The sequence below is a fragment of the Carica papaya genome, chromosome 9, assembly GCF_054855325.1.
Source record: "Carica papaya isolate Zhongbai chromosome 9, ASM5485532v1, whole genome shotgun sequence".
Taxonomy (NCBI): Eukaryota; Viridiplantae; Streptophyta; class Magnoliopsida; order Brassicales; family Caricaceae; genus Carica; species Carica papaya.
In genome coordinates, this window is record NC_142317.1 from 241,389 (window position 1) to 262,107 (window position 20,719).

Here is a 20,719-nt window from a genome sequence, read left to right on the forward strand (position 1 = left end):
TTAACGAGTAAAAATGGGAATACGAACACTCTATCATTAAATAAATAAATAAGAAAGAATCAAATTTGATTCTCAAATATAATAAATTATTAAAAAAAATATATCAAAATTTAATATGAAACAAAATTTGAATGCGTGCCAATACAAACTACCAAAATCTGACAAATCTTTTGGGAACTGCGGTTTTAATTCTGTATTTTAAATCCATTTGTTTTAGTATTAAAAATTCTAAATGTTATTATTACACATAATTATTATAATATATGGTTATTATTATATGTAATTTATAAGATATGGTGGGGGAGAGAGAGAGAGATTAATTAATTAGTGTTAAATAATCTTTGATTTAATCTAATTAATCTCATGCCAGCAAAAGATTCCAGAGGGTCAAGGTCAATGGCCGATGGATACAACACCACGTATCGCCACCAGTCTTGTATACATACAGATGATGTGTAAGTATACACACCTTCTTCGTTTTATCCTGCGTGTGAAAGTCCACGTAGATTGGGTTAAGCAACATTGCCCGAGACTGGACTGACCGGTGATATGCCAGAACTATACGTACCATCACCTAATACAACATATAAAGTTATTTACGACAATTCAAAGCTTAATTTCCAAACTTCATAATATATATATATATATATATATACACACACGCACACACGTGGATGATGATGCCGGTGGGTTCGAATATAAATTTTACTAATCTTAATTAATTATTATTAATCAACAAACTCTAATTTTTTTAAGTAGTGGTTAAAAGGGTAGTATACCCTTTCAAAATATGTAATGGTAAACGTTTTAAGGGTTGACAAAATGGAATTAAAAAATCAAACATGTATAAATTATATACGAAATAATTAATGCTTACTTTCGTTTTATTTATTTAATTATAGACTAGTGGGTACTTAATTACATATTAAAAATTAATAAATTATTTTGTATTATTATAGTGAAATTTTAATTACATGTTTAATAAAATTCGGAAACGAATATAAAAATAATTGAAATTTTACAGTATAGTTTGCTTTTCATAATGTGAAATAGTTAATTAATTAATTTAAAATCTCCAAATTAACTGGAATAGTTGTACGGACACACTAATGGTAGTTAATAACAACAAGACAGCAACATATAATAATTAACATTTCATAGTTAATAATTAGCATATGTTTAATTATAATTAAAATATTCAAAATCTCAATTAGGAGATAAAATTATGGATTAAACTAATTACATATTAATATTTAATGATGCAATATCTTTTATATATATATTTTAAAAAAATAATAAAAAAAAAGGTCAACGTGTGATTCTCTTAATTGAATATTATATTATTTTCCAACACCTAGTAGTTTCCTATTCTATTTTCCTCTTTCGCCCATAAAATAAAAATAATTACCATTTTTATTAACTCAAAATAATACATAAACTCAATTTATAATATGTAATTATTTATCCAATTTATATTTCAAACATATTAATTTTTTTAGCACGTGTAGTAAAATAAGTATTGGCAAAGTACGTTTTCTGTTAGCTTACTGGGAAGTCTAGAAAACAATACAAAGTGGGAAAAATTCTGGTGTAAAACCATACATACATACACATATATATATATATATCTATGTATGTATACATCATTATATATATATATATATTATAAAAAAAAAATAGTCCCACAGGGATTTTCTAGATTGTATTAGAAGCCAAAATATGAATATATAAATTATAAAATTTTACATGTGTAGGTATTGAGAAAATGAATGGTTAAGCTTTCACAATCAAATTAAGCTTAATTTAAGCGGTAATCTCGTTCGAGACATTAACTTGTTGGCAGGGAGTGGTGAGATTACAAGCACACAAAACTAATAACTCATTTTAATCTTAATTAAATTTGGGATTAGATTGTGTAATGATACTATGTAGTTATAAAGTTGGCTTTAGTCTTCTTCTAGAATTCTACAATCTTCTTCAACTTTTTCTTTAATTAACCACAATTATCTCCTACAAATCATCACATACATATATATATATATATATGTGTGTGTGTACATACACACACACACACACACAGTGGCTAACTCTATTCGTATTATCCAATTCAACATGGAACCCATCTACCTACTTGCATGCATGCATGTATGCACCTTTGGTGATAACAAGAACATTCATACATATACTACATACTTCGATTGTTAATACGACATATAAGAACCGCTACTACAAATAGTATTACACATTTGATCGTGAAATATCGATTATTTGTAAAACTCTGTAAGTTACGTGAAACTAGAATACTCCAAATTCAAAGATCCAAAAGTTTTATAACTACATACGTACAGCAGGGTTTGAAAGAACAATAGAAATGATCACCATACCTAAAATATTAACTCATAAGCACATGTAAAAAAAAATATATGTGTGTGTGTGTAATATATAAAACACATAAGTAATTAAATTAATTATATATAATCAATATATTTATGTTCGTTAGAATCATATTAATTAAAATTAAAATACACAAACTAAATATTATTTAACTAGGATGTGTATATATAAATTAAACTAAATATTAAGTCGTATGCAATTATCAATATAAAACTATTATTTTTAGAAGAAAACTAAATATTTATAAATTAATAATGTAGAATGGTCTGACCAAAAAAAGTATGAAATATAGATGAAATATTGTATTATTAATCCGTAATAATATTAATTTCTTATGCTAATTATGTAGATATATGTATAAATATGCGTGCGTGTATAATCACGATTTTGGTGCAATTAGTTTAATTAATCCACGGTTTAATTAATTAAACCAATGAAATTTATGTAAGTGGTCGTACGGAGGACTAAAATTTCTTGAACCACAGAAATTAATTAGTTAAAATTAAGAAAGTCAATTTAGAATTAAGATATACGTATGAAAAGGGTAGCATTGGCATTTTAAAAGTCTTTATATATAATAAATATATATATATATATATGTGTATATATATATTTTAGTTTATATATTGAAAAAACAAAAGAAAGATTCTTACTTGTACAGGGACAAGTTCATGGCACCTTATTACTTTCTTTTTCTTCTTTAAAATAGTACACACTTACAACTAATATCTGCTTTATAATTCCCCCCCAAGACTTTATGGTCGGCTGTACACAAATATATATATATATACATACATCTGTCTATCTACCTCTTCTTCTTTCTAACTTGTCCACCGCCATTGCTAGGACCGCTGGTGCTCTCTTTTGTGTCAGAATAATTGCTTATTATACGTTAAACTCGTAATTAAGAAGGAGAAGAAATGGGATGCAAGTCATCAGAGAAGCCGAAGCCAAAGCAGAAGCACAGGAAAGGCTTGTGGTCACCGGAGGAAGACCAAAGGCTCAGAAACTATGTCCTTAAACACGGCCATGGCTGTTGGAGCAGTGTTCCAATTAATGCAGGTAAACTGTTCAACTTATTACACGTAATTATAAATTAGTTCCTAATAATTTTCGCTAATTACTTAATTAACCGCAAAGTACCGCGTGCCCTGTAATTAATTTATATCAACCTTCATATATACGAGCTGGCTAGCTAGCCAGCCAGCTCCTGCAATTATTGATTTGCAGCTCTAATTAATTAGAGTTTCTGGGAAATTTTGAAAGAGAAAGAATGAATTAATTATCATGAAATGGGTTTTGGTGTATATGTATGACAGATATATATATATATGTGTGTGTGTGTGTTTGAGTGTGGATGTTCATCATCATCATCATCATCATCATGAGCATTTTCATACTTTCAGAAGGAGACCTTTTATGTATGAGAAAAAAAAAGCCACTTTCTGATAGTATAATATCTTTTTGCGCCTTAAGATTAAGCTGCTATATATGTATGACAAAGATACATACATATATATATATATGATGAACACATCATCATGATGATCATTTTGAGATTGAGACCTTTTGTGTTAATTTTTAATTTTCATTATATATTGTTTTTCCTCCATTATAAGAGCTGATGAGTCGCGGTTGATGGAGTTAGGCAAAATTAAATAAAACAATTATATGTTAAAATCAAAGTGATTCAATCTTTCTTAATAAGTTCCATGGAAATAGAAAAAGCAAAGGAGATGTATATATATATATATATATATATATATATGACGAGTATTGTTTCAGTTATAGTTAACTGACTAAAATACCCTTGAAGTTTTTTACTTGAGTAATTATCTTATTTAATTATTAAATATTATATGGTACTGCATGTTTAATTAATTACAGGGTTGCAGAGGAATGGAAAGAGCTGCAGATTAAGGTGGATTAATTATCTACGGCCTGGATTAAAGCGAGGAATGTTCAGCGCACAAGAAGAAGAGAGCATCCTCACCCTCCATCGCATGTTAGGTAACAAGTAAGTACACACACACACACACACACACACATATATATATATATATATATATAAGCTTCCATGGATTACACTACCTTATTGGATCAAACAGTACCCACTACTATTTTTTCTATGTATATTTTTTGGCCAGATTATTTTTAAAAAGATTAAAGAGGCATTGAATGATTAGGTAGCTCTGTTTTATTATTAATAAAAGACTTAGTTTTTTATAAAAAACAAGGGATAAAATATCTTTGTTTAGCCGAAGGGTAATTACATTTCTTGACATTGAGCAGGTGGTCACAAATAGCGCAACATTTACCTGGAAGAACAGACAATGAGATAAAGAACTACTGGCATTCATATCTGAAGAAAAAAATAGCCAAATCAGAAGAAACCAAATCACATTACACAACTTCAAGCTCAGACAACAACATGGATTTCTCACCAGCTTCCAACAATCATGAAAATTCCCAGAATAATAACAGTAACAATAATAATAAGATCATTCCTAGTTCATTCACACACCAAACCAGCACCATTGATGAACCCAACAAAATCTCCTCCTCCATGCCCAAGATTCTCTTCACAGAATGGCTTCACTTGGACCATGTTAATGGCGGCAGCCCTTCGAGTTCAGGAAAGTTGCCACTAGTTTCAAGGGATGATGACCCTACCCTTATGACTCACCATCAGCATCATCAAGATTCTGCAGATTTCCAGGAATCTGCAGGTTACAATAATCTGCTAAATGAAGGAGCGTTCATGTTCGGTGGGGATCACCAATTTAATGGCATTAGTAACGATGTTCTGTTCAGTAATATTCCACAGTTCAAGTTCGAAGATGATCAGATTCTGGGAACTGCTTTTGTTCAGGATTCTATTAATGGAGGAGACGATCATGATATGTGCAGTGACTTCTCGTGGACATTGATGTAACTAATAAAGAAATTGTGTATATAGCCGTAGCTAGCCAAGCTTCGTCTTCAAGAGAAATAATGTTTATCTGCCTTATCTTTCACGTATTTGAACTTGAATCTCAGATTTTCTGGATTTGCACTGATCTTCAGTATGCTGCAATTCCAACGAACAAGAAGAAGAATAAGAGGATATATAATTAACGATTAACAAAATAAAGGATCAATCAACTGTGTTTTATTATTTATTTGCTCTTCATTCTACAGATTGTTAGGCTGCACAAGATATTTATAATAGAAGTCTTTTTAGGAGGCAACCCTGATAATCAGTCAATTAATCGTAACTTCTTTTATTTTTATTCTCTGATCTTGGTGATGTAGTTAATGAATGTACAAATTCTGAAATTAATTTTTACTTTTTCGTTTGTCCTCTTCTTCTTCTTATGCTTCTTACTAGATTTAATTAATTGTTATTTCGAATCTTGATTTAAGCTTCATGGTTCTGAGTTTTGTATTTGTCTTAAAGGGGATTTTGTATTACACTCTCTGCGGTATAAATGTCTAATCTCCTTGAGTTGGACTGTATATTTATGCCTCTGTTATCAACAAAGCATATCATGGAGTACAATATGCATACAGACACACACAAATATTTACATCTTTAAACTATGGAGGATCTAATTTCTCCTGAATTAATATTAATCCTGCAATTTCATAAGCTTGAACTCTAGCTGAATTGTTTTGTCTGGTTTTCGTAATTTCAGAGATATGCTTAACAATAATATCCAAATCGTGTTTATGACTAGCCTGCAGCCTGCAGCCTGCAGCCTGCGTTCTTGTATCAATATATTGCTTCCTAATATTCCCAATGATACCATCTGTATGACAACAGATTTATCATCTGTTTATAGATTAAGAAAAATAGATTTTCTCAGGAACCAAACACTAACTTTCTCTAGCAGAAAACAGAGCTGCATGGTGTGGTAATATCATAACATGGGAAATCATTACTCTCTTCATCACTCACACACAGAGGCCCTTGCGCAAGAGGGTAAACCGTCATGATTCACTCTTCCAGTTATTGTTGGCTTCACCATTAGCCCTTATGAGAGATCATCAAATATATCACCATATATATACGTATGTATGTATATCACCACAGTAGAGCAACAATTACATGCAAAAGATCTTTATTAAAAAATGTTGGGCTTTTTATCTGATATATAGTGTGTGAAAAGTTCAGAAATGTAGAATAAAAGTACAGTAAAAACTTGCAGCACTGCATGAATATTGTGGTATTCTTAATGGAAGATTTAATTGCAGTTCAGTCGCAGGTGAAGACTGAAGAGAGATTTCAGTTTACTGTAAATGACTACGAACATACGCAGCGCGAGGCTGTCGCTATGGGAGTAATTAAACACCTCAACTCTCAACTCAATATCAAACTGGTCAATCCTCAGGTGCAGTGCTGACGTTCCATCCCAAAAAAAATAAATAGAAAAAATTAATTTAATTTTCTTCCAAATTAAATTCTTTTAACAAATAATTCAAAAATTTATACACGAGATGTAACAAAAGAATGAAAATTAATTATAAAGTGTTGTAATTTTTATTTCTGTAATTTTTAGAGTTAATGTCAACTCATTTCAACTCTTATTTTTAGAAGATCTTGTAATCATTTTAGTACAGAATTTCCATGAGACATGAAGATTGGCTCAAAAGTTTGACGGAGAAGAGATCCTGAAACACGCCACATGGCAAAGGAAGCACTGAGCTGATTTTACTAATTAGTCTACTTGAAACCCAAAACCCACCTCCCAACATTTCACCGTTCTTAACTCCTCTCTTTCTGCAATTTTCTTCAGTTTCTCCTTCTTCAAATCCTGCATGCATGACTAACTTCTCTCCACATTGAAGTCTTCTATCTCTTCATCTACTGGTCTGTCTTGGTTCTACTTTCATCTCTTTTTCTGTTTGTTTCTCGAGAAACAGTGAATTATTTGAACTCTGATGAGCTCTGGCAGTGCTTTTGAGGTTAGTACAAGAAATAAATGCGAGAGGCAAGAAAGGTCGTCCGTCCTTGTCTTTTGCCTCTACATTTTGCGCAATAGTAATTACAAATTCCCCTGGCCCATCTTTTTTTGTTCTTTATGGACATTAACACTGAAAGCATTTATACCCATTATCAGGTTTCCATTGATAAATCCCATCAGAAATTGATTGCCTTTCTCTCAGTTTTAAATTTAAAGGTTTTGATTTTCATGCGGAAGTGGGTATTTTGATATTTTCTCTGTTTCTGGAAGAAGAAATCATGGGAAGGACACCTTGTTGTGATAGAGAAAAGTTGAAGAAGGGAGCTTGGAGTCCTGAAGAAGACAGGTTACTGGTTCAGTATATCAAGGAACATGGCCATGGTAGTTGGCGTACACTTCCTAAGCTTGCAGGTTTCTTCTTCTTCTTCTTTAATGTTGGCATCTGGTTTGTTCTTCTTCCATGTATCAAAAGCTTGCTTTACTTCTGTTTCAGTGGATTTGCGCTTGAAACATCTTATTAACTGAGTCTTTTCTTCTGGGTGAATGGAAATGTCGACTCTTGTGCCATTGTTAATGCTTTGTTAAGTCAAAGCAATCACCTTTTTGAAGTGTTTTGAGGTTTTTTAAGCCAATTTTCTGTGACATTTTCCACTTCTGTTTCCTACAAGTTCATGTTTCTCTTGGTTTTTTATACAACTCCAGTCTTCTTTTAAGTTTTTAAATTTCAAAAGTCTTGAAGCTTTAGAAGATTCTGAGTGAATGAGAACAATTAGGTCTGAGTCGGTGTGGTAAGAGCTGTAGACTTCGATGGACGAACTATCTTCGTCCTGACATCAAGCGTGGACCTTTTTCCCCTGAAGAAGAGTCGGCTATTATCCAGCTTCATTATATGCTTGGTAACAGGTATTCAATTGCTTGTTTTCTTCCTTTTGGAGTACTAAATTTGCTTCTGAATTTTTTTAAAAAAAAATGATTTTCACTTCTAAAGAATTAGGAAAAATAGTGCGGGACACTGCTGTTCTCTTCTTTTTTTGTGTGTATTACTGAATGAATAAAGACTTTAGGTGGGCTGCCATTGCATCACATCTACCTGGAAGAACAGACAATGAGATCAAGAACTTCTGGAACACCAACCTAAAGAAGCCTCTGCTTGCTGCCAAGGACCAGACAATTGTCCATTCCCCTTCCACATACGAGCCAGGAACTTTAAATTCAGAATCCCCTTTGACCCGTCACATGATACAGTGGGAAAGCAAAGGCAACAGGGTTGAAGCTGAGGCAAGGCTGTCAATGGAGTCATCATCAGTAGCCAAAGCTGAGTGTGACATCTTTCTCAAATTGTGGAACTCTGAGGTCGGAGAATCATTTCGTAAGAGTCTGAAGCCTCTCGAGGAAAACGATGAAGCATGTGAAAGCCTTTTCTCGGGAAAATCTCTTTCAAAAATGTCGGAACCAGACTCAAATCTCATTGTTCGAGCTAGGCACACTGCAGCTGGCACTTCCATTGACTCTACTGATAAACAATATGACAGGAACAAGCCAAATGCAGAGATATTGGCTGGTTCAGATTCCATTGCCTCAGATCATGAATTTCTTGATTCATCGGATACCGAATTGAAGATGATGTTTGATTTGCCTGGAGGGAGTTATATAGAATTCTTGCAAGGAAAAACCGATAACTTTTTGAGTTTTGTTGATCTCCAGTGTGACAGAAAATGCAATTCTCTGGCATTCATTTAGAGAATAGTGATGGGCGATTCTACCGCGAGCTCCAACATCCAGGAGAAGACACAGCAAAAGCAGATTGAAACTGGAACTAGTCTTTCGGTCGAGAGCTGATTCATGCTTGCATATTCTTGGACATGATCTTTTTGGTTCTCATATGGAAGAACCAGACTATAGAAAGAGAAAGGACAGTTTTTGAGGTTTTGTTCTCTGCATTTCAATATTATACTAATATAGGAAAAGCTGCTTTTTTTCTATAGATAAGTACATGAAGTTTCTAGCTGCAGCCTGTAGCTCACACAGCAAATCAATCCGCGTATAAAGTTTTCATCTTTGTTTGCTGTACATAATTTCAAGCTAAAGTGTTGACACAAATGGTTTCTTACAAATTCAATAAGTTAAAAAGTTTTTACCCAAATGGCAAAGATATGACAATAATATACACTATACACACACAATAATGATAACTGACCCACTTCACCACATAAACAAACAGAACAAACAACGAATTGGAATAGCCTGAAATGGAGAAATATACAAATACATGAAATTTTCTTTGAGGGTTGTCTTGTAGACTCAGAAGCAACCAAGGATGAGCTTCTTCGGTGCACTCCCTGTGGCACGGTATTTTGCAGCTGTCTCTTCTGCCTTTAGAAAATCTTCGCCGCGCTTAGCTTCAATCATCGCCCTCTTCTCTTCGGCAGACTTGTGAATCAGGGCTACTTTGTTCTTCATCTTCTCCATGTACTCTGCTTTCTGCTTCTCTAACTTCTCCTATATTCATTGAACAGTGAGTTGAGATTTACGAGCCTATGTAATATGTCACTCTTATAGACAACACATGGTAGGCAAGAGAATTTTAAGGCATATGAGTGTGTGTGTGTGTATTTTATACATAACAAAACAAATATAAAATACACGTGATGTCTATTATGTGGTTATACATATATATATATTAAGAGTAGTTTTATGATTTAAGTGAAGGAATAAAGTAGAAATTAACTTAAAAAAATGAGTAAGATCTTTTTCTTCCTTGTTTAAGAGATAACCATAAGCTTTTCTCTACGATTATGGAATTACCAGAAAGTTAAAATTAGGTAAATGATTATAATCAACTTTTAACCCAATTCAAGTATGCTCTCATTATTGATTAAGCTGGATTCTCAAATATTATTATCAACTTTTTGACTAATGATAAAGTTGGGACGTCCCTTTTAAGACAAAGCATTTGAAATAATTAACCACTTAATTAACTTTAATTAAAAAAACCCAGAGAGTCAAAAGAACAAACGAAGGAAAATTGAGCTTCACCTCAATCTTTTTGAGCTCAGCCTCAATAGATGCTTTCTGGCTGTTTTCCCAAGCTTCAATCGCAGAAAGTTTCTTATGTGCTCTGTTTAAAAGTTTTGCAAAACAAAGCTTTAGTTCGTTACATACGGAAAAGAAAACCCTAAATAATTTATGATTAGAAAGCATATTATTTGCTGAAGAAAGCTCTTGATTACTTGTTTTCTGCTTTTGATTTTTCACTCTCCTCCCAAGCTTTGATCAGTGATTCCCTCTTCTCTGTTTCCACTCTAGCAAGCACAGCATCTACAGGAAACAAAAATTAAATAATAGAAAAATTAAATTCGATTAATTCAATATTTATCAGGATTAATTTAGATAAAATCCAGATGTTTGAACTTTTTTGTTTACCTCGATTAACAGAGCCCTCAGTGGTTTTTACCTCGGTTGGTTCCGGGGCCTCTGCCATTAACAGAGAAATTCGATATATAAGAACACAATCATACATCCCGCGAATAAATTTCTCTTTTAATCTCTCCAATCAACCAAACGGAGATTAAGAATTAAATAAAAAGCGGAGAGAGACAGGAGAAAGTACTTTCGACTAAAACAAGTGCTTTGGACTCATCATCGCGCTTCTCTTCAGGAGGAGGAATCACAGATTTCTCTTCGGGCGCATCTTTGGGAGCTTCGACGGGTTCGGGTGCCGGATTCGACGGAGGCTCAGTCGGTGTCTCGGACTCTATCTTCTTTGGCTCCTCTGCCATTTTTCTTCTCTAAAATTGAGACGACGACACCACCAGAACTCCTCACTTGACTCCCAAAAGAAAATCCAAAATTAACTCATTTAGAACCCAAAAGGAAACAGGAATAAACAAGGTAAATCAATTTATTACCAGAGAGTCTTCTTCGTAAAAAGAACAATTCAAACAGATAAGATTTTGCAGAAGTATAAAAAAAACTGAGAGAGAGGAAATGAGAATCAGTTGGTCGAGGACATTACAGTTCAGAAAGGAAGGGTGAAGAGAAGAGTGTATGTTAACCGTCGTTTCAACTGGCTGAGCTGGTCGGTAGGTACAAATGGTTTATTATGCGTTGGCAAAGAGTGACGTTTGCGGGTGATGTTGTGTGTAATTTACGTAATTAGAAAAAAATAATTAATATCTTAAATCAAATTATCAATAATCTTTTAATTACCTTAATTATTTTTATAAATTACTTAAGAAATTGACACTCACATTTATTAATTAATAATTCAATTTAAAATTTGTAAAATTTATTAGAAAATGGGTTTTTTTTTTTTTTTTTTTTTTTCTGTTTTCAATATTTGGAAAATTGACATCTTCTTTGATTTCTCCTAATCTTGATTAGGAAGTGATTACTTTCCCCATTAAGTCATGTTAAGTTATGGGGTTTTAGATAAGATAAATGTTTAACTTTGTGGGGACCCAAATAATTAAATGAATTGTGGATTAATATGTATTTTTCTGGGAAATTTTAATTTAATCGTTTTGCTTTATCAATAAAAATTCCTATAAATAAAATTACATTAGAAAAATAAAAAAAAAACAATAAATTCTAATATTTGTTTTATAATTTGAAATTAAATTAAAATTGCTTAATTAATTATAAATAATTAAAATTAAATATTTAAATTTAATTTTAAAAACTAAATTTTCATTATAACATAATTAAATTTAGTTTTAATTAAATAAACATAAGATAATTACTTTAATATTCATCGTAAATTTTATACATAAATTAATTTCGTAAAAAATGTATTAAAAAATATTTTTTAAAAAAAATTTGGAAGTTGAAGCTTCATTTCATCTTTTAATTAGAGAAAACAACATGTCATTTTCTTCTATTGCCAACAAAAATAATTTAAAGTCATCACTTTCATAAAACAGGATTTTAGCTCAAATGTATGAGAAATATGAAAGGTTCCAATTGTTCTATGTTTGCATACCCCCAAAAAAAAAATCTAATCAAATGCTTCCAAGCTTTTTTTATAATTCCTTGTTTTTTATGTTCAAAATTTTTTTAATAAATTCCCTACTAGTAATTTTCTGTCATTTTGTAATATATTTCCGAGATAGAAAATTTTAAAAATTATTATTATTTTTATTGTGTTTTCAACTAAAATTTAAACAAACAAAAATCAAAAGTACTGTTTTTAACTTTACCGTCATAAATTTACTACGCGTAATTTATTTTTGCATGTGACTTAATCATCGTCGCGAATGATGAAAATACAACTACTAATATTGACAAGAGGAAAATTATTGTGAAAAATGACAACCGAGATTAACGGATTATACTTATTTAGCGAAGAAATTTAATGGGCATACAAATTTTCATTGTGTTAATATGTAACCTCATGATTTTTGTGTCAACACGTTTTTATTTCTGAAAATTATAAAAAAAATTGAAAATTAAATTAAAAAATAATATCTTAATATATAATTTTTTTTAATAAAATATTATAATATTTTTAAAGAAAAAAGAATGGTGCGTTGTGATTTTCAAGTTTCACCTGACAAAACTTCAAAAGATTTTCTACTCTACGTTGGATACTTAGATTAGGTGGGCTTGCGTCATCTTCGAACGCGGTCCATTCTCCTTATTGCGGACACCGTCACGTGGTTTGCTTATTTTATTAAATAAAAATATCTTTTTCGAAAAATAAATTATTTATTTATTTATTTTAATTATATTCAATTATTTCTTCGAGGGGGAAAACTGAATTATTTTTGGAATAATTTAAAATTAGTGAAAATAAATTACACCCCATGATTAATATTTCTTATTATTAACAGAAAGTATTCCACTGCTATTTAATTTTCTCATAACCAACCTACGGAAGCGATACAATTACCTTATGGACCCAGATAGCTTTCGCGCTAACATCGATTAGAAACCAGGCAACAATATTCTGTTTGCCAACAGTACGTGATCTGATATAGGCAAAACTATATATGTACGTATACGATGTCATATAGGTGAATAGCAGCTATTGCCGTCGTCGGCGGCTGGAGGCCGAGAAAGAAGAGAGAAAAACACAGAGACACCATAGAGTATTGTGACAAGTGCAGTGAAGTTGACAAGGAAGGCCTCCGCTCCGTATTTGGCAAGCCCTGAATTCTCGAGGAAAGTCAGCTTCTCAAGAAACCCTATGGCTGCGTTGCCGACTGCCAATGCGTACACGAACATTCCGGCCGCCACGTGCCAAGGAAGTGAATCGCTTCTCAGCGCTGTGGTCCCGCCAGGGTAGAAGAAGACAAGGAACCCGTACCCCCACTGCCAGTTACGTATAGAAGACAACATGGTAGTCAGTATTGCATGCAAAATTATAGTTGTAAGGGGTCGACCCAATTACACAGAAGTAAAGAAGGGCTTGATGGATATGAGATGGGTCTTCTATAAGCCCAAGATACGATGAAGACAGATATTCCTACCAGAAACATACTCAAAAGCCCAAGAGTTGTTCCGGCCGTTTACCTGGATACCGTAGAGAACAATGACACCGATGCCAAGCCAGGAATGCAAGCTGTAGAGATTGGCAATGCCGCTCTCGTTATGAAATTTGAAGGCGGCATAGATACCCACAATACCCAGTATTAGTGCAATGCCGTGGAGGATTAAATGTATTAGCTTCTTCACTTGTTTCCTCATGGGAAGTGCTCTGTAACTCATTATAGCTGCATTCACAAGTTTTTTTTTTTTTAAAAAAAAAAACCCCATTAATCAATTAATTCATCGTATCACACTAATCAATCTATCTATTTCCATTCAACTTTTAAAGGATACTTACCTTCTCCTCCCATGATAACGAACCCAATTACCATCAACACAGGGTGAATCTGCAAGCAAAGTACAACAGCTTCGTTCAAAATCTCTACTATCTTAAATCTATCAAGTTAAATTTTTAGAAAAATCGTATATTTTTAACTGTATAAATAAGTTATTAATTTTTTATCAGTCAAATAAAAATTTGTTCAACACAATTACTTAACCAAAATTATACATTACTAATGTGTTTTTTTTTTTTTGGGTCCAAAATTAAAAATTATTATAATCCAACTGAAATAACAACTATTACTATCATTATTAAGTTAAAAAATTATTTAAATATTTCAATAATTTGAGAATCTACTTAAAATTTCAAAGCTAACAATACGAATCCACCCTGTAAAGTTTATAATTACTCGAACAGCCATATATAGTCTCTTTTGATTGGCACCACAAAAATGCTTACCACACATAGAAATACATGGATGTGTTCAAAATGGATAAGCTCGTCCAGCGCATGATGATGCAACATATTTTGTATAGTAATAGAAATTATTATTATTATTTTTTATAATAGATGACATGTTTCAAGAAACTCCAAATTTTATTTTTTATTTTTTAAAATAAAAAGATACAACACTTGCGCAAAAAATCAAATGTGAAATAGAAATTATTCCAAGGATACGTTGAATTCCATAATCAAAGAAACATTCCTGGTTCGAGTTTTTTATTTTTTATTTTTGTAATTACCATCCAAACAACAAAAAGGGGAAAAGGGTAAACTAAGCAAGCATGTGCCAGACAATTAACTAGTATCTAATGTCGAAGATTAAATCAGAGTTTGGAAAAAGAAGCTACACGAACTTCTGCGGATACGAACAAAATAAATTAGTGTAAACCGGAGTGCCCCCGATCAAATCACAGACTAACGAAAAGAAAACCGAAAATCAGAACAACGCAGAGAGAAAATCATGATTATCCTAGAAATTTAATTGAGTTGAAGCTGATAAGATTATCGTATTCAAACATGAAAACTTGAGGAGATTCAATTAACCGATTAAGAGTTGAAACCTAATAAATTTGAGTAAGATATGAAACCGAATAAATAATCGTCAACAGTAGCCACTGACAAAATCACCCGCGGGGAAGAAAACAGACAAAACGAGAACAATAAATCGACGAAAAGCAATTCGAAATGCAAGCAGAGAAAGAGAGAGGGAGATTTTAGAGACTTACGTTGAAGATTAGACTCTTGTTGGTATCTTCCCAAGCTAATCCTCCTCTAAAATGGATGCACCAGATCAAAACCATAACCGAAGCCGCAAACGCGAGCGCATGTGCGACGAAGGTAAACGGTGTCGCTTTGATCTCTATAGCCATGGTTGGAGTTGTTGTGTTGTTCGGCCTTCGCCCCTCCTTGATTCCGGGAAGAGCTGCGCTGGTAAAATGAGGACAAAAGCGCCTTGTATCGGGTTTACACGTTTCTCGTTAAAATGCGATTGGAAGCAGCATTTGGATTTGGACTTTATGTATTCTAGATGCCACGTGGAGTCTAATGATTGGTTGACCGTTCGCCTACGTGTTCGTGTCCAATCGTCTACCGCTGGCTCTACCTACCTTTGGTGTGAGTAAGGAAAAGTGGAAACATTATGTGATTGATTTGGTAAGGGCCGACTGGTACGTGTAAGAAAAAAAAAAAAGAAACCTTATCTGAAAAGGGGAAGCTTCAGAGCGACGTCGTACTGGGAACTATTGATTCTTGGAACAAAGATGCGAAGAATGATTGGAGGTGAAGTCAGCTATGACGTCAGCAACACTATCGTCCATTTCTCCTAGAGTCATCCACATCATTTTCCAGAGCAAATTTTCAAAATATTTTCTTTATTCTTTGTTTTTTTCCCTCCAATAAATCCATGTAATATTCATAAATAAAAATAAAACAAATTCATATTTACTTAATCAGAAAATTTAAGAATGTCTTTAGTTGATAAATCATTAATGTGTAATATGGTAATTTACTGATTTTTTTTTAAAATTAATTTTAATTAAATCTAAATAATATTTTTACTTAATTTTATTATTATTATTATTTTTATTTTCACTAAATTAAATTAAAATTTAAAAAATTTAAATACTAAAATAAAAATAAAAATAATATAAAAAAATATTTTGGGTGTTACAATTTTATTCTTCATATCAAATTTAATTTATAATTTTTTAAAAAAATTTTATTAAAAATTATAATTTAAATAATTTTACAAGTTAAATGAGTTTTTTTTTATACATTTTTATTTAATATATATATATATATTTTTTTTTTTGTTTTTTCCCTAATAAATTCATGCTATATTTATAAATAAGGATAAAATAAATTCATATTTATTTAATCAGAAGACTAAGAGTGTCTTTAGTTAGTAAATTATTAATTTGCGATATGGTAATTCGCTGATTTATCTTATTTATATCATTTCTAAATAAATGGTATGGTCTATTAAATGGTGTAATACTAATTTATTTCTTTGTTTTTTTTTTTCAAATTTTTTAAATTACTGATTTGGTAGTTTTTAACTATTAAAAATTTTTGTTTTTGTTTTTGTTTTACCCTCACAATTATTTGTTAAATCTTGTATTACCTTCACTCAAACTAGTAAAACTGAATTATTTTTAATAAAATTTATTTATTTAATTTATTTATATCATAAAAATTATAATATTATATATTATATAATAGATAATTTAATTAATTTTTTAAATTTATAATCATAAATAAAAAATTATAATATTTTATTCTTCATATTAAATTTAATTTATAATTTTTTAAAAAAAATTTATTAAAAATTATAATTTAAATAATTTTACAAGCTAAATGAATTTTTTTTTCTTATACATTTTCATTTAATATATATATATATTTTTGTTTTTCTCCCAATAAATCCATGCTATATTTATAAATAAGAATAAAATAAATTAATATTTATTTAATCAGAAGATTAAGAGTGTCTTTGGTTAATAAATTATTAATTTGCGATATGTTAATTCGTTGATTTTTCTTATTTATATCATTTCTAAATAAATAGTATGGTCGATTAAATGGTGTAATAGTACTTTATTTCTTTATTTTTGTTTTCAAAATTTTTAACTATTAAAAATTTTTATTTTCGTTTTACCCTCACAATTATTTTTTAAATCATGTATTACCTTTACTTAAATTAGTAAAATTGAAAATTATTTTTAATAAAATTAATTTATTTAATTTATTTATATCATAAAAATTATAATATTAAATATTATGTAATAGATAATTTGTTAATTTTTTTATTTATAATCATAAATAAAAATTATAAAATTTTATTATTTATATCAAATTTAATTTATAATTTTTTTAAAAATTATAATTTTAATAATTTTATAAATTAATAATTTAATTAAAAATTAAACGAGTTTTTTTTTTCTTATACATTTTTGTTTAATATAATTTTTTTTTCTTTGTTTTTTTCCCCCAATAAATCCATGCTATATTTATAAATAATGATAAAACAAATTCATATTTACTTAATCAGAAGATTAAGAGTGTCTTTAGTTGATAAATCATTAATGTGAGATATGGTAATTCGCTGATTTATCTTATTTAGATCACTTCTAAATAAATTGTATGATCGATTAAATGGTGTAATAATAATTTATTTTTTTTATTTTTTTCAAAATTTTTAAATTACTGATTTGGTGGGGTTTTAACTATTAAAAATTTTTACTTTCGTTTTACACTCACAATTATTTGTTAAATCTTGTATTACCTTTACTCAAATTAGTAAAACTGAAAATTATTTTTAATAAAATTTATTTATTTATATCATAAAAATTATAATATTAAATATTATGTAATAGATAATTTGTTAATTTTTTTTAATTTATAATCATAAATAAAAAATTATAATATTTTATTCTTATATTAAATTTAATTTATAATTTTTTAAAAAAAAATTTATTAAAAATTATAATTTAAATAATTTTACAAGTTAAATGAATTTTTTTTTTCTTATACATTTTCATTTAATATAATTTTTTTTCCTTGTTTTTTTCCCCCCAATAAATCCATACTATATTCATAAATAAGTATAAAATAAATTTATATTTACTTATCTTTAGTTGATAAATCATTAATATGTGATATGATAATTCATTGATTTGTCTTATTTAGATCATTTCTAAATAAATAGTATGATCGATTAAATGGTGTAATACTAATTTATTTTTTTTATTTTTTTTCAAATTTTTTAAACTAATAATTTGGTGATTTTTAACTATTAAAAATTTTTATTTCATTTTATTCTTACAATTATTTGTTAAATCCTGTATTACCTTTACTCAAATTAGTAAAACTGAAAATTATTTTTAATAAAATTTATTTATATCATAAAAATTATAATATTAAATATTATGTAATAGATAATTTATTAATTTTTTACAATTTATAATCATAAATAAAAAATTATAATATTTTATTATTCATATCAAATTTAATTTATAATGTTTTTAAAAAATTAATTAAAATTTATAATTTAAATAATTTTACAAATTAAATGAGTTTATTTTTTTTATACATTTTTATTAAATATAATTTTTTTTTTTATTTTTTTTCCACAATAAATCCATACTATATTCATAAATAAAAATAAAGTAAATTCATATTTACTTAATTAGAAGATTTGAGAGTATTTTAGTTGATAAATCATTAATGTGCGATATAGTAATTCACTGATTTGTCTTATTTAGATCACTTCTAAATAAATGGTATGATCGATTAAATGGTGTAATACTAATTTATTTCTTTATTTTTTTTCAAATTTTTTAAACTACTGATTTGATAGTTTTTAATTATTAAAAATTTTTATTTTCGTTTTACCCTCACAATTATTTGTTAAATCCTGTCTTACCTTTTCTCAAATATTATGTAATAAATAATTTGTTAATTTTTTTGATTTATAATCATAAATAAAAAATTATAATATTTTATTCTTCATATCAAATTTAATTTATAAATTTTTTAAAAAAATTCATTAAAAATTATAATTTAAATAATTTTTTTTTTCTTATACATTTTTATTTAATATTATATAGATAAATTGATAATTTGACTGAATATACAAGTATACTATCTTACTAATTTAAACAAAATAACTATCATTTCCATATATTTATACACAATCTTTTCAAACATAGTATAACTTGATAATTATCATTCTGTGCAATTATCAAACTTTACCAATCATTAATTATCTATAAAAAAAAAAAAAATCAATCAAACGCAGTATATAAGAGAATCCTATTATTAAGTTTGATATAAAATTTTGATCTTCTTTGTTTTAAATTAAGAAAAAAGAAGAAAGGGATAGGATAGTACGGGGAAAAGATTTGTCGCTGTCAAAGTTTGATCTGTTGTGCATGGACCCTTGCAAACTCTCAAGGTTCCATAACAACAAGAGAGAAGAAGAGAGTGGCCCAAATAAGCTTCAAACGAAGATCCGATCACAATCATCTTTGTTGGTTCTCGTGATGTCTGTTTCTTCACCAATTAGCCCACAGAGGCCTAAGACTAATTGGGCAAAAGAGCTGGTCCACGAAAAATCTCGGACAGAATGTTGTTTGATTTGGAAGAGGGTGGCTTTCTATTCATTAGAAATGAATCAATTTATGTACATGTATTAAATGTGTATAATGGCTGCTCATTTGATACGTTAAATTTGTGAATTTCATGGGCTATTCGTTTGGCAGATCTTTGTTTTTTCTTTTTTCTTTTAAAACTCTAAGAGGATTTGGAGGGCTATTAATATCAGAATATTTTTGAAAACTTTCAAGAATCTAGTTTTTGCTATTAAATGTTTAAAGATATTTTATTTTCTTCCAGTTAAAATCAAAACGGGGGAACAAATATTTTTTAACAAAATTCAAAAAAAAAGAAGAAGAAACCTAATGTTATGCTTAAAGGCATCCATAACAAAGCATGCTGTTATGAATTGTGCCTTTCCTGGCAGGTTTGGAGATTGATAGCCACATAGGTGGTCATTCTGATATGGAATAGGATCATACATACATACGGACATGGTCCATTCTACTGTAATGACGAGAAAACGAAAGAAAACCTAACTTACACACACACACACACACACACGTCTTATGCCTACATATCACTGCAACTTTTGAGCACACAAGCTAGCACGAATGATTATAAAACTATATTATACGGACCCCCAAAGTCAATATCAATTGTTAATTCGATAACTATTATTACTGACATTCAACAGCATAAACCCAATAGTTTTTTAAAGTGTAACCACCTCTTTCTACTGTACACATTCACATCCTCGGCATTGTAATTTTGATCTGCCTACTTTAAATATAAAATTCATTGATATCACTTTTGATTCAACAGTAAATAAATTATAATATTTAATTAAATAAATTTAAGACTCAATTTATTAATATATTAATAAAATTACAATAATTAATTAATTTTATTTTTATAAATCATTATAATTATGATCTGTAATAATTAATTAAAAAAGTCATGATAAGTT

At 29.4% G+C, this 20,719-nt stretch overlaps 4 protein-coding genes across 5 annotated transcripts; 2 read left to right on the forward strand and 2 right to left on the reverse strand.

The window, feature by feature from the left end:
• The first annotated feature begins 3,235 nt into the window (after positions 1 to 3,235).
• On the forward strand, positions 3,236 to 5,894 carry MYB19 (myb domain protein 19). The gene is made up of 3 exons (XM_022036387.2): positions 3,236 to 3,456; positions 4,282 to 4,411; positions 4,687 to 5,894. Exons 1-3 carry the CDS (start codon positions 3,315 to 3,317, stop codon positions 5,327 to 5,329), a joined length of 915 nt encoding a protein of 304 aa, XP_021892079.1. The 5' UTR covers positions 3,236 to 3,314; the 3' UTR covers positions 5,330 to 5,894.
• A 1,208-nt stretch (positions 5,895 to 7,102) lies between these two features.
• On the forward strand, positions 7,103 to 9,322 carry LOC110810340 (transcription factor MYB17-like). The gene is made up of 3 exons (XM_022036491.2): positions 7,103 to 7,751; positions 8,114 to 8,243; positions 8,405 to 9,322. The coding sequence occupies exons 1-3, from the start codon at positions 7,619 to 7,621 to the stop codon at positions 9,078 to 9,080; spliced, it is 939 nt and encodes a 312-aa protein (XP_021892183.1). The 5' UTR covers positions 7,103 to 7,618; the 3' UTR covers positions 9,081 to 9,322.
• Positions 9,323 to 9,430: 108 nt separating this feature from the next.
• LOC110810342 (remorin 1.4-like) lies at positions 9,431 to 11,483 on the reverse strand. 2 transcript variants are annotated; one of them, XM_022036493.2, is made up of 6 exons: positions 11,356 to 11,483; positions 10,951 to 11,164; positions 10,764 to 10,814; positions 10,571 to 10,658; positions 10,377 to 10,458; positions 9,431 to 9,839 (listed from the first exon to the last, which is right to left on the reverse strand). In XM_022036493.2, exons 2-6 carry the CDS (start codon positions 11,117 to 11,119, stop codon positions 9,642 to 9,644), a joined length of 588 nt encoding a protein of 195 aa, XP_021892185.1. In that variant the 5' UTR covers positions 11,120 to 11,164; positions 11,356 to 11,483; the 3' UTR covers positions 9,431 to 9,641. The 2 variants fall into 2 exon arrangements, with proteins under 2 accessions (XP_021892185.1, XP_021892184.1); XM_022036492.2 differs by having other exon boundaries at positions 11,249 to 11,408.
• A 1,652-nt stretch (positions 11,484 to 13,135) lies between these two features.
• Positions 13,136 to 15,646, reverse strand: ACYB-2 (Cytochrome b561/ferric reductase transmembrane protein family). Its single transcript, XM_022036555.2, has 4 exons — positions 15,381 to 15,646; positions 14,167 to 14,215; positions 13,854 to 14,053; positions 13,136 to 13,652 (listed from the first exon to the last, which is right to left on the reverse strand). The coding sequence occupies exons 1-4, from the start codon at positions 15,522 to 15,524 to the stop codon at positions 13,347 to 13,349; spliced, it is 699 nt and encodes a 232-aa protein (XP_021892247.1). The 5' UTR covers positions 15,525 to 15,646; the 3' UTR covers positions 13,136 to 13,346.
• Between the last annotated feature and the right edge of the window lie 5,073 nt (positions 15,647 to 20,719).